The following is a 12307-nucleotide window of genomic DNA, read 5'->3' as shown; positions in this document are numbered from 1 at the left end:
GGAGGCGCTGCGCTGGATTCCAGCCCGGGAAAGCAAGAAAAGAAAAAAAAAAAAAAAAAGATAATTCGCCTCTTCATCTTGCGTGAATTTTGTGCATTTTCAAATCCTGGCTGTCACCTAAAGATAATTTAAATCTAGGTTCGTGACTCTAGCCCGCCCTGAGTCCCTATTTTGTCTGCCCGATTTGCCTGATTTACGTTTTTTTTTTTTTTTTCTTTTTCATTTTAATGTCAATTACTTTAAGGATTTAGGACATGGACTGTCAAAACCTGAGCACTTTCCACCTCAAAATTTTCCAAAACAGCAGTAAATCTTAACAATATTTGAATACGATTTTAAAATCATCATAGAAACGTTTAAAACCATTGTCTCAGGCCTGACTCGCTTTTGAAGATGTCACCGCTTGCACGGGATTTTTTTTTTTTTTTTTTTAACAGAAATGTGCGATTTCTTTGTGTTCACCCTGTCATTCTGCATGTGTGAAGTTATTGATGAGTGGCTCAAAGTACTCATTTTCCCATCCATTCATTCATCCATTCGCTCATTCCAAAGTGTGGAATGAACCTCTAACCCGCTGGGATTACAAGTGTGTGCCTCCAGATCAGGTCTGGAGGTCTATCCTTCACCCTTGATTCCTAGCACCGGAAATGATTTGTGGGACAAGGTAGAGGCTTCAAACATTTGCTGGTTGACTTCTAAACACCTACTGGATGCTGCAGCCTACCGGTCGCTGCACTTACGGTGGAAATCAAACTAAAACTGAGGCTATTTTCCTTGTGATCTATTGTGATCTAGCATTTAACATAACCCAGAAGTTTTTTTTTTTTTTTAATTTAATCAGTTATACATGACAGTAGAAAGTTCTTCCATTCATTGTACACAAACGGAGCAGAATTTTTCCGTTCTCTGGTTGTGTATGAAGTAGAGTCTCACCATTCCACCATTCGTTCAATTATATACATACCTAGGGTAATGAAGTCCCTCTCATTCCAACGCCTTTCCTCCTCCTTTTCCTCCTCCCTGCCTTTGCTCCATCCAAAGTTCCCCCACTCATCCCATGCCCCCCCTTATGGATTAGCATCCACTTATCAGAGAAAACATTAGGCCCCTGTTTGTTTGTTTGTTTGTTTTTTAATATATTTTTTTGGTTGTAGGTGGACACAATGCCTTTATTTTTATGTGGTGCTAAGGATCAATCCCAGGGCCTCACACGTGCTAGGTGAGGAGCGGTGCATAAGAGTCAAGAAACCAGCCCCCTCTGTCATTCTAGTGTGTAAACCTTTTCTGCTTTTTTTTTTTTTTTTTTTTTTTTTAATGGGTACTGGGGATTGAACTCAGGGGCACTCGGCCACTAAGCCACATCCCCAGCCCTATTTTATATTTTATTTAGAGACACAGTCTCACTTTTGCTGAGGCTGGCTTTGAACTCACCATCCTTCTGCCTCAGCCTCCTGAGCCGCTGGGTTTACAGACGTGCACCACCGTGCCTGGTCCTTTCCTGCTTTTTGGATGCATTAAACAACTCAACATGAACAAGTAGAAAGATAACATTTTGAAGCCAAATTCAGTTGGCTCATACCTGTAATCCAAGCAACTCAGGAGACTGAGACAGGAGGATGGATAGTTTGAGGCCAGCCTCAGCAATTTAGTGAGGTTATTAAGCAACTTAGTGAGACCTTATATCCAAGTAAAAAATAAAAAGGACTGGGGTTGTAGTTCAATGGTAGAGGGCCCCTAAGTTCAATCCCCAATACAAAAAAAAAAAAAAATAGAAACATAATTTAGGGGACTTTCCAACATTATCTATAGATCAGATAATGTAAACCATGTCAGCCTGTCACCAGATGAGGTCTGAAGCTCTTCTCAGCCCTGGCAGAGGCTCTTGACTTACACCACAGAAATGAATTTCTGGGTGTGTCAAAAGAGGCACGTGTAGAGATTTATTTAGAAAAGTGAGATTTATTTGGAAAAGCTAACAGTACAGCAGGATACACACAGGGAAGGGTAGGGCGAGCACTTGAGGGGGAGATGCTTTTGGGGGCCTCAGGCTACTTTTAAAGGAACTCTGGTAAATAGTGAACCTGACACACATAAGGGGTGGGTGTCAGGCTAATGAGCTCCATTTCTTTGACTGTGGAGCTCATGGGGGTCTGGGTCTCCAAATCCTCAGGTGCCTGTTACTTAGTATAGCACTTGGACTGTACCCATACCACGGGGCTTTAACCATACTTCTTCCTAGGCTTGTTTTAATTAATCTAAAAATACATTCTGTAAACCAACAAAATTATATAGGAACCAATCAACTGGATTTATAGTACTCTAAGATTTACTGGACTTTTTAAGAAATTCAGGCCTGGAGGATGTAAAGAAAGAACTGAATGAAGAAAACAGGAGAGGAGGCTCCTTAGTAACAGATTTATTTGGGACAAATCTGTGGGCGTGGGCAGGAGACGGAGATCCATCTTCCATTTACAATCTGGAGTAGAGGAGAGGGAGAGATTGGGGGGATTTTTGCACTTAGGCCATTAAAAGGGGCATTATTAGGGAAGGGTCCTCCAGGGGTGACCTTCTGTGTCTTCAGGATTTCAGTCCCAGGTAATAGTTTCCTTTCTCTGTGCTGCTAGACCTGGGGTTTCTTTGCATGGTGTTGGTGGTGTTTAGGTTAGGCTGAGTCAGAGTGACTTTGTGGTGATTCTTGTTCTAAGACGGAGGAGGATACATTTCAAAATGGCCTTGCTTGTGTCAAGTTCTTGCTAACAGCAGAGAACAGAACAGCCTTGGAGGTGAAGGTGAGGGTGTTTGTGGAGCTTTTAGACTTAAACTGCAGTCTCTCTTTACTTTCCTGTTTGTCTCCTTTGTACCTATCCTACCTCAAGCCTGAGGACCCTGAGAACAACCAGGCCACCACAAACTGTCTTGAAACGGTCAGACTGATGTCATCCCACACACCTTCCCATACCCACTGTTCAACCTCGGTGCTGCAAGAGCTGCAGCATACTGTACACTGATCCCAAAGAAGAGACTTGGAGGACTCAGTAGAGGGGCTCGGATATTTTATTGTTCACATGGTCCTGGGCAGTGGCAGGCCATGGAATAGCATGGAGAGCCACACTGTGCCTCCAAGAGAGGTTGTGTGCATAGTGGGCAGATGGATTCCTTCAGATACTCTGAGTACATACCTTTATTTTAGAATAACCAAGGTTCTGGTTTTTTTCTTTTTCTTTTCTTTTCTTTTTCTTTTCTTTTCTTTCCTTTTTTTTTTCTTTTTTTTTTTTTGTGGGGGCGGTAACCAGATTGAACAAGACCACTGAGCCACATCCCCAGCCCTATTTTGTATTTTATTTAGAGACAGGGTCTCACTGAGTTGCTTAGCGCCTCGTTTTTCCTGAGGCTAGCTTTGAACTCAGAGATCCTCCTGCCCCAGCCTTCTGCGCTAACCTGCTGGGATTACAGGTGTATGCCACCAAGCCCAGCATCCTTTCTGTTTTGATCCCTGTCTCAAGATGGGAAATGAGCTAGGCGCAGTGGCTCATCCTGTAATCCCAGGGGCTCCAGAAGCTAAGGCAGGAGGATTGCAAGTTCAAAGTCAGCCTCTGCATTTAGCGAGGCCTTAAGCAACTTAGCAAGACACTATTTCTAAATAAAGGGTTGGGGATGTGGCTCACTGTTTAAGTGCCCCTGAGTTCAATCTCCCGTACAAAAATAAAATATAAACTGGAGATGAGGCAGTGGCCAGTTTCCCTCCCCTTTCCCCAGCATAACACATTCTTTGAAGTCCTTTTTATCTCACCTTCAGGAATAGTAAACCTTCTAGGCACTGACCAGTGTCAAACCCCAACACACACCCCTCACCAACTCTCCTTTAAAGGAAGAGCTGAGGACCCCAAAATGCCTCTCTCAAGATGGCCAGCATTCTTCCTTGAATGTTTCTGCTTTCCTAAACAAATTTTTGTTTATGTGTCAAACCAATGTGTCCTTAAATTCATTTCTTTAGTCAAGAACCCTAGTGGTCCTGAGTTGAGGTCCCCCTCTCTGGGAACTCCTCAGACCTCTTCTGGTGACAGTAGGACCTATTACCAAAAGCTCGGTCCTCATCCTAAATGCCAATTTGATAATGAGAACATGATTTTGAGAAAAAGGAAAAAGTTTTCTTGCTTTACTAGCAAAGGAGAAGCACAGGGGACTCTGGTCCCAGAGGCTGTGATTCTGCCCATCTAGGGGAGCAAAGGGCTTTTTTTTTTTTTTTTTTTAAGGTGGTTCAAAGGCTACATTCCATGAATTCTTTGACAGAGTTATAATTCACTTATTAATTGGGCACATAGTCAATTCTGAGATCTTCGGGTGCCATCCCCAAGTTTGAATTACTTCTTTCCTGTGGTGGGTGTGTGCTCTAGGACAGTTAAATCTGCCTAGGATGGGAAAGAAATGTGATCCTGTTTCCCCTGAGATTACAGAGCAGGAGAGATTAGGGAGGAGCAGGAAGAAGAGAAAAACCTGTCTTTGTAACAAAAATTACCAACACAGGGGCTGGGGATGCGGCTCAGTGGTGGGGCACTTACCTCATATACGTGAGGCACTGGGTTCGATCCTCAGCACTACATAAAAAATAAATAAATAAAATAGAGAAATTGTGTCCATTTACAACTAAAAAAAAGGTTAAAAAATTACCAACACAGTTTTGGCACCATTATGACCACACTGGGACTCCTCAAAATGATCAGCAAGCTTTCCTTTCCCTTTATTCTGCAGCGGAGTCAATCAATCAGGCACTGAGGCATTTCTGGATAGAAAATGGCCCCAGTTACTGGGGAGGTACGAGTTTACCTGGGATACACACTGGGAGCTGACTTAACCATTGAAGACAGATGTTAACAGAACATATCAGTTTGGACATTCAGCGAACAGGTTGTGAGAATTTGACATTTGTTTTTACTGGGCAAGGATGAACGTCTAGTACTGTCACTGAAAAAAGATTTATTTGGGGGAAGGATTGATGTTTTAGCTCCTTCCCAGAGATTGTCATTTTTAGTCTTGATAGACATCTCCTTCCCAGGGATTGTCCTGTCACTGGGAAAGGATCAATGTTATCAGTGTGTTGTCTTTTCCACCCTCCCTCTTGTCAGGCCATACTGTTTTGGGAGTTGTCATTTCCGTATCCTTCAGTCCTTTTTAAAAATAAGTTGCATGGGACTGGGATGAAGCACTAGGTTCGATCCGCAGCACCATATAAAAATCAATAAATAAAGGTATTGTGTCCATCTACTACAACAACAAAAAATGACTATAAAAAGTTAAAAAAAAAAGTTGCAATGGCAGAACAGCAAGGGCTTTATTTGAAGTATAAAATAGACCACAGTTACAGACTGAATTATAATGATTTAGTTTACAGATTTTTGTTCCTTTGTTTTTTGTTTATGTGGTTCTGGGGATCGAACCCAATGCTTCATGCATGCTAGGGAAGCACTCTACCGCTAAGCCACAATCCCAGCCCTAGTTTAAAGATCTTAATTGGCTTTTTGGCTTTTCAGTTCTAGAATTTTGCACAACTTGATCTCATAAAATAGAATAAGTTTTCTGAAGAGCTCAGCAGTAAAGGACTAAAGAAAGCAGGGAGAAAAAAAAAGACTGATCAGTTCAAAGTCACTTTCCTTGTAAAGTGGTAACAGGGAGACAGAACAATAGAAAAATAACTGATTGGTTAACATTAGGTCACCTCAGGCTACATTTTGAGTAAGGATTAAGGCAGAGGGAATTTTCATTTTAGGTAAGGATCTCAATCTTGTCCATTGAAACTGGTCTGTTAGGGAAATTTGGTTATCTCCCTAAATTAATGTTTTCATTAATCACTGAATTGCAACCCCAATCCTTTTTAAAATTTCATTTAGAGACAGGGTCTTACTGAGTTGCTTAAGGCTTCAGTAAATTGTTGAGGCTGACTTTGAACTCACTATCCTCCTGCCTCAGCCTCCCAAACCGCTGGGATTACGGGCATGAGCCACTGCATCCCTATGCTGAATTTCTTGGAAGTATACATAAACACTTTTTTTAAGTTTAGTAAAGTGAAACTGTAGCCAAAGGGGACATTTTGATTTTTAGCTTGGTCTGCTGGGGCCTAGTACAGGAGCTTAGTCCAAAACAATGGCCTCCTTTAATTTTTATTTAACAGGAGCATCATTTTATGTATGGCAGTGACCTTCTTGCTTGTGCCTCTTTGGTGTCACAAAGTGTGCCTCTGGATAGCTATGCCCCTCAAAAAGTAATTCCTTTCCCCAAGTGGAATTATTGGATATTAAATTTTAATAGATTTTTGTTAAATTGTTCCCCCTTCCTCAGTAAATTCCCACGAACACTGGGTATTTGCCACATTTTTGCCAATGCTGTCATGTGATTTGTAGTCAGTTCTGTACTGGAAACCAATGTGGCTGGAGCAGAGAAGGCAGGGAGGTAGAGTCCAGCTCTGGATGAGCCTTAAGAGATGGTGACAGCATGTAGACTGATGGCTGGGGGTGGATTTTCAGAGTAAGGCAAGGATGGAGGCGGGTACTGGGGAGCCATTAAAGAGTTTTCAGGAGAGGATCCCATTTGGTTTTGCTGTTTGAAGAACAGAGAAAGGCCAACGGAAACCAGATACAAGACTGATAGCAGAGGTGGGCGGAATCCACATACATGTTTTGCTGTGGGTCTGCACAGGAATAGCTAACATATTGAACTAGCCAGTGACCCACAAGGAGACGAGAAGGTTGACAACTCAGTTCTCACATCGCTGAATGGACTCCTTACTTCACTTGTAATGCCAGTTTCATGGGACCCCAATAGACCTCCAAGAGTCTGATGCAATCACACAAGAGTCTTAATTATAAAGTTTGAGCCTGGACTCACAACCATTTCCGACACAGTGGTCCAGAGGAGTGAGTCCTGACCCTTAGTTCAGTGAGAATTTATAGGTTTTTTGGGAGATACTCTATATGTCACAACATCATACAGCAAATCATTTCAAACGGCAAGGAAATCAAACAACTCTTAACATTGATTAGCGCATTCATTGGTGGGAACAAGTTGGGTAAGGGTGATTGGTTAGTACAAATGGTGGATATCTTTGAACTGATTGGTTTAGGCTGCAAGGTGTTGCTAGAGTGTATATGCTAAACTTGCAGGGTGACCTAATCAGGTCATCACCCAAACAACTGGGAGGAGGGCTTTGTATTTCAGGTATCTTCCCTGTCTCACTCGGATTAGTTTTGCTATTGTATGAATTAGGCCTCAAGCATTCTTTTGGTCTTTTCAGGAACTTGAATTTGCTGAGTCAAGGACATCTGGTACAGACAAATGACTCAGCAGGGTAGCTTATGTGCCTTCGAATGGGTTTCCAAGGACAAGGGTCACCCCGCCCACACACACTTTGGACAGGCCCTGCTCTGAGATACAGGCAGGTTTTTCAAAAATAGAGTCACATCAGTTTTTCACACCCAGCGGATATAAAAGGATTAGAAGACAACAGGAAAGACAAACACGTGGCCCAGTGCATCCGCCCTTGTTAACACATTCGCTCTGGTGGACCCTACCATTAGCTTAAGCCCAGCGGCTGCGAAAGCGCAGCCACGTGCCGCCTGCTCCGCGCAGGGGGCGTGTCCCCCGCAGGACCCGCCCCCGCGCGACGTGCGCACGTCGCGCCGTCCTCGCGCCCGCCCGCTTGGCTGCGGCGGCGTCGGCTTCGCCTGAGGGAGTAGCTGGCAGGCGAGCTGAGGAGCGGACGCTCGGGGCGAGGAGTAGACCCGCGGCAGGTGAGTGGCCCGCGCCGTCCCGGGTCTTTCTCCCACCCCTCGGGCCGCGCCGCCCCCTCGGCGAGACCGGAGTTCGCCCGGGCAGTCATGAGTGCGGTCAGGGGCTCCGTCCCAGTGCCGGCCTGAGGCTACACCGCGCGGGGGACTTCGAGGAGCGGGGCGCAGGCGGCCGAGGCGGGCCGCGGGCAGTGGTAAGGGACGCCGAAGCCGTGGACGCTGAATCTGGACGACGTGTCGGCGGCGCCCAGCCCCTGTTGGTGTCACGGGCGTGCTTGGCGAGGTGACCTCGGGGTCGCGGCCGGCGGCCTCGCTGGAGGTCGACCGTGGCGCTGGCGCTGTCCTGCCTTCTCGCGCCTTGCCTAGGCGAGAGGTGCCCAGTGGACCGCTGTCTGGGCTTCTCTGCGACCCGGGCAGCCTCGGTGCGGAGTGCAGGACTGGGAGGAGCAGCCGGTTGGTCTGGACGGGCAATTCACCTGTCACCTCCTAAGCACGGCACTCTGGGTGTCTTAATTGCCCAGTAAAAACTGCCAGCAGTGCCTTGCACCTTCTTTGCACAAGGCCTGTCTGTGTCATGTATTTAAATGAGTTCTGCTGGGCCGGTCGTTGTGGCCCTTGGCTCTTCATCCTTGCTGTGTTATCTGATGGCGCTGTAAACCACAACAGGCAGAGTGTGATGCAAAGAAACACTGTGTGATGCTCTCCAGGTGAGCAAGTTCCCTTGCTGTCAGCCCCTTCCAAAACCTTGTGAAATGATAGTTTTCATCTTGCAAAATGGGTTCAAGGAGAGATTCACAGTGAAGTAACTTGACCTGCATCCCACGCGAGGAATACAACGACAGATGATCTTGAACCTGGTAGTTGGCCTCCAGATATTGTGTACTCTACTAAGTGAAGTTTTCCAGACTAGGAATGGATTATTTTAAGCGGTCTTCCCCTAAACTGTCCTGTCAAGTAGAAGGAAATGAGCTTACTGGGTTTTTCCATTCTTGTTATTTTTTCCTTTTTGGTATTGGGGATTGAACAGAAGGGCGCTACATTCCCAGCCCTTTTATTTTTTGAAAGAGGCTCTCAATAAGTGCTTAGGTCTTCATTAAATTGCTGGGGCTGGCCTCAAACTTTTGATCCTCCTGTATTCAGTCTCCCGAGCTTACTGGCTTTGTGCTTTTGAGTTTCCGGTATGGTGTTAGTTAACCAGTGTTTAAAAAAAAAAAAAAAATATATATATATATATATATATAAATAATATTTAAAAAAGGGGGGATTGAACTCAGGGCTTTGTGCATGCTAAGCATGCACTCTACCACAAAGCTAAACCCTCAGCCTTAACCAGTGTGTGTGTTTTGTTTGTTTTTGCAGTACTGGGGATATAATCCAGGGGAGTTACATCTTCACCTCTTTTATTTTTGAGAGAAGGTTTCACTAAATTGCCCAGGCTGACCTCAAACTTGCCGTCTTTCCTCAGCCTCCAAGGTCAACTGAGATTACAGGTGTGTGCCACCACACCCAGCTGTCACCTGTGTGTGTGTGTGTGTGTGTGTGTGTAATGTTTTTTTTTACTTGTAGTTGGACACACTACCTTTATTTTATTTATTTGTTTTTATGTGGTGCTGAGGATTGAACCCAATGCCTCATACATGCTAGGCAGGCGCTCTACCACTGATCAACAACCCCAGCCCTAACCAGTGTGCTTTGATTACAGTTTTTCTTATTAAAATATTTACTTTCTTTGGGAAGGGGGAGAAGTCTACTAACTAGTTTTTTTTTTCCAAGAAACATCACAAGACATAATCTTCAATTACCAGAAATTCACAGTTCAATAGGGCATTTGCACGTTTTTTTGGTGAAATTGGAAGTTTTCAAATACAGTTTCTAAGCCAAAACCCTGGTGAGGGTGTGGGAATTTGTAGGTTTTGGAAATTCATGTTCATTGTATGTCCTAATCCAACTGGGGATGTGAAGAGGGAAATCCTGTGATTCCTTCATTGTCTGACCTGATTTCCTTTTTTTGAGGTGTATTGGCACCAGAGTCAGGATATGAGCTACTCTAGAAATGACAATGAGATGAGTTACAGAAAGCACAGTATTCATTACTTTAGCTCACTCAAGTCTATTGAAAATTGCAATATCATACATCTGTGCTGGGTCTACATTGATTTTTAAATTTCTTGGGGCTGGGGATGTGGCTCAAGCGGTAGCATGCTCGCCTGGTATGCGTGCAGCCTGGGTTTGATCCTCAGCACCACATACAAACAAAGATGTTGTGTCCGCCGAAAACTAAAAAATATATATATATATATATTAAAAATTCTCTCTCTCTCTCTCTAAAAAAAAAAAAAGTTTAAATTTCTTGGGTTTTTTTGGTACTGAGGATTGGACCCAGGGGAACTTAACCACTGACCCATATCCCCAGTCCTTTTAAAATATTTTATTTATTTTATTTTATTTTTTTTTTGACGGTTGCTTAACTGATTTTAATAACATGACATAAAGCCCCTAAACTTGATATAACAGTTATGCAAAATACATAGATGAATACTGTCTTTTTTCAAAAATATAAAATAAATAAGCACGACATGTGAAAATAGGCAAGTTTCCATTAAATAAATGAAAAGTTTAAAAAGAGAAAATTTTCCTTTCCATATCATTTGAAGAAGGGAAATTATCATTTCAAACAATATTCAAGTTTATTAAACAAATAAAAAAAGTATTATAAAATGTTTAACTTTCATCAGCTTCAAGATTTATGTTGCTGCCAAATTTTGCATATAACTGAACTTTCAAATCTGCTAACACCCGCTGAATTGATTCCACTCTGGATTCTAAGGCGTCAATTTCTTCTTGCAAATTTTTCTTTGCTTCCTCTAACATTTCCTGTGTTTCCTCTTGAGAATGGCTAATGAAAACATCCCCAATTTGATAAGGTATCATTAAGCAGTCATCATCTGCAAGCATGATGTCATCACAGGCATCTTCTAAATTTTGGAGTTGTTTCTTTTTTACTTCTATTTCTTCCTTTAGTTCTGTGATTCTACTTGTGTTCCGGGCAAATTTGTTTATCTTTTGCTGATCTTCAAAAGTAACATTGACATCTTCTGCAGCCGCCTTCTTCATGGTGGCCGCCATCTTGGGGCCGCACCTTAAAATATTTTATTTAGAGATAGGGTCTTGGTGAATTGCTTAGTGCCTTGCTAAATTGCTGAGGCTGGCCTTGAACTGGTGATCCTGGTGATCTTCCTGTTTTAGCCTCCAAAGCCTCTGAGATTACTGGTGTGTGCTGCCATGCCCCACCAATTACCTTCTTTTAAAAAAAAATTTTTTTTAATTGTTGTTAGATTCTTATTTGTTTATATTTGGTGCTGAGGATCTAACCCAGTGCCTCACACATGCCAGGCAAGTGCGCTACCACTGAGCCACAGCCACAGCCCCCAATTACCTGCTTTTTAATTATTATGTCTAGTTGACTTGTGTTTGTAAAAACAAGATGAAACCACTTCTTTTTTTTAAGTACTGGGGATGAACCCAGGGGCACTGAGCCACATCACCATCCTTTTTTATTTTTTATTTTCAGACAGCGTCTTACTTAGTGCTTAGGACCTCTATAAATTTCTGAGGCTGGCCTTGAATTTGGAATCCTCCTGTTTCACCCTCCAGAGTCAATGAGATTACAGATGTGCGCCACCATGCCCTGCCAAGAGTAGGCACTGTTTCTGTATATGAATACATTTTGAACTTCTAGAAACAGTGCCAATTCTTTGCAGCAACAAAGAGAGAGAGATTGTTAATTAGAACCTTTAATATAAAATTGCTTGTATAGCAGTATTATATACTGAAAGAAATTTCACTTGTTTGACTGCTCTACTCTGTTCCTCTTTAGCTTTATCTTTACAGTATTGCCTTCATTTATTTTACACAAGTTGTTGATTTAAAAAAAATTTTTTTTAGTTGTAGATGGACACAGTATCTTTATTTATTTTTATGTGGTGCTGAGGATCTAACCCAGTGCCTCACATGTGCTAAGCAAGTGCTGTACCACTGAACTACAACCCCAGTCCCCAAATGTTGATTCCTGTATTATACATTTTACAGTCAATTAGTGAATGCAGCTGAGTTTCTCTGAAAATTTCTTTCTACATTTCTTTTTATTTTTTAAAGAGAGAGAGAGAGAGAGAATTTTTTTAATATTTATTATTTAGTTTTCAGTGGACACAACATCTTTGTTTGTATGTGGTGCTGAGGATCGAACCCGGGCTGCACGCATGCCAGGCGAGCGCGCTACCACTTGAGCCACATCCCCAGCCTCTTTCTACATTTCTAATAAATTTCACATTGTACTGGAAAACAGTATTGGTTTTCCAACATTTCATCTATTTACAAATGATGATGATAATGGTGATTATAATAATATTGGGGAATGAATCCAGAGGTGCTTTACCACTGAGCTGTATCTCCAGCTTTTTTCTAAATTTTTAAATTTTGAGGCAGGTCTTGCTAAGTTGCTGAGGCTGACCTCAAGTTTGTGATCCTCC

General features: G+C 42.8%; 2 protein-coding genes across 5 annotated transcripts in view; one reads left to right on the top strand and one right to left on the bottom strand.

The window, feature by feature from the left end:
* The first annotated feature begins 7678 nt into the window (after positions 1-7678).
* Positions 7679-12307, top strand: part of Hmox2 (heme oxygenase 2) — a 30316-nt gene continuing 25687 nt past the window's right edge. For 2 of the 4 annotated variants that reach the window (XM_026385333.2, XM_026385334.2), the window contains exon 1: positions 7679-7781. The gene's annotated coding sequence lies outside the window, so the exon portion shown is untranslated. Of the gene's footprint in view, positions 7782-8335; positions 8486-9193; positions 9269-12307 lie in introns of those variants that run through there. The other 2 variants (XM_026385335.2, XM_077802478.1) reach the window with 2 other exon arrangements.
* LOC144256924 (prefoldin subunit 4) lies at positions 10243-10908 on the bottom strand. Its single transcript, XM_077802787.1, has one exon. The coding sequence runs from the start codon at positions 10902-10904 to the stop codon at positions 10500-10502; it is 405 nt and encodes a 134-aa protein (XP_077658913.1). The 5' UTR covers positions 10905-10908; the 3' UTR covers positions 10243-10499.

Source organism: Urocitellus parryii, chromosome 9, assembly GCF_045843805.1.
Source record: "Urocitellus parryii isolate mUroPar1 chromosome 9, mUroPar1.hap1, whole genome shotgun sequence".
NCBI lineage: Eukaryota > Metazoa > Chordata > Mammalia > Rodentia > Sciuridae > Urocitellus > Urocitellus parryii.
The sequence above is the reverse complement of the archived record's forward strand: the minus strand, read 5'-3'. Positions and strand labels throughout refer to the sequence as shown.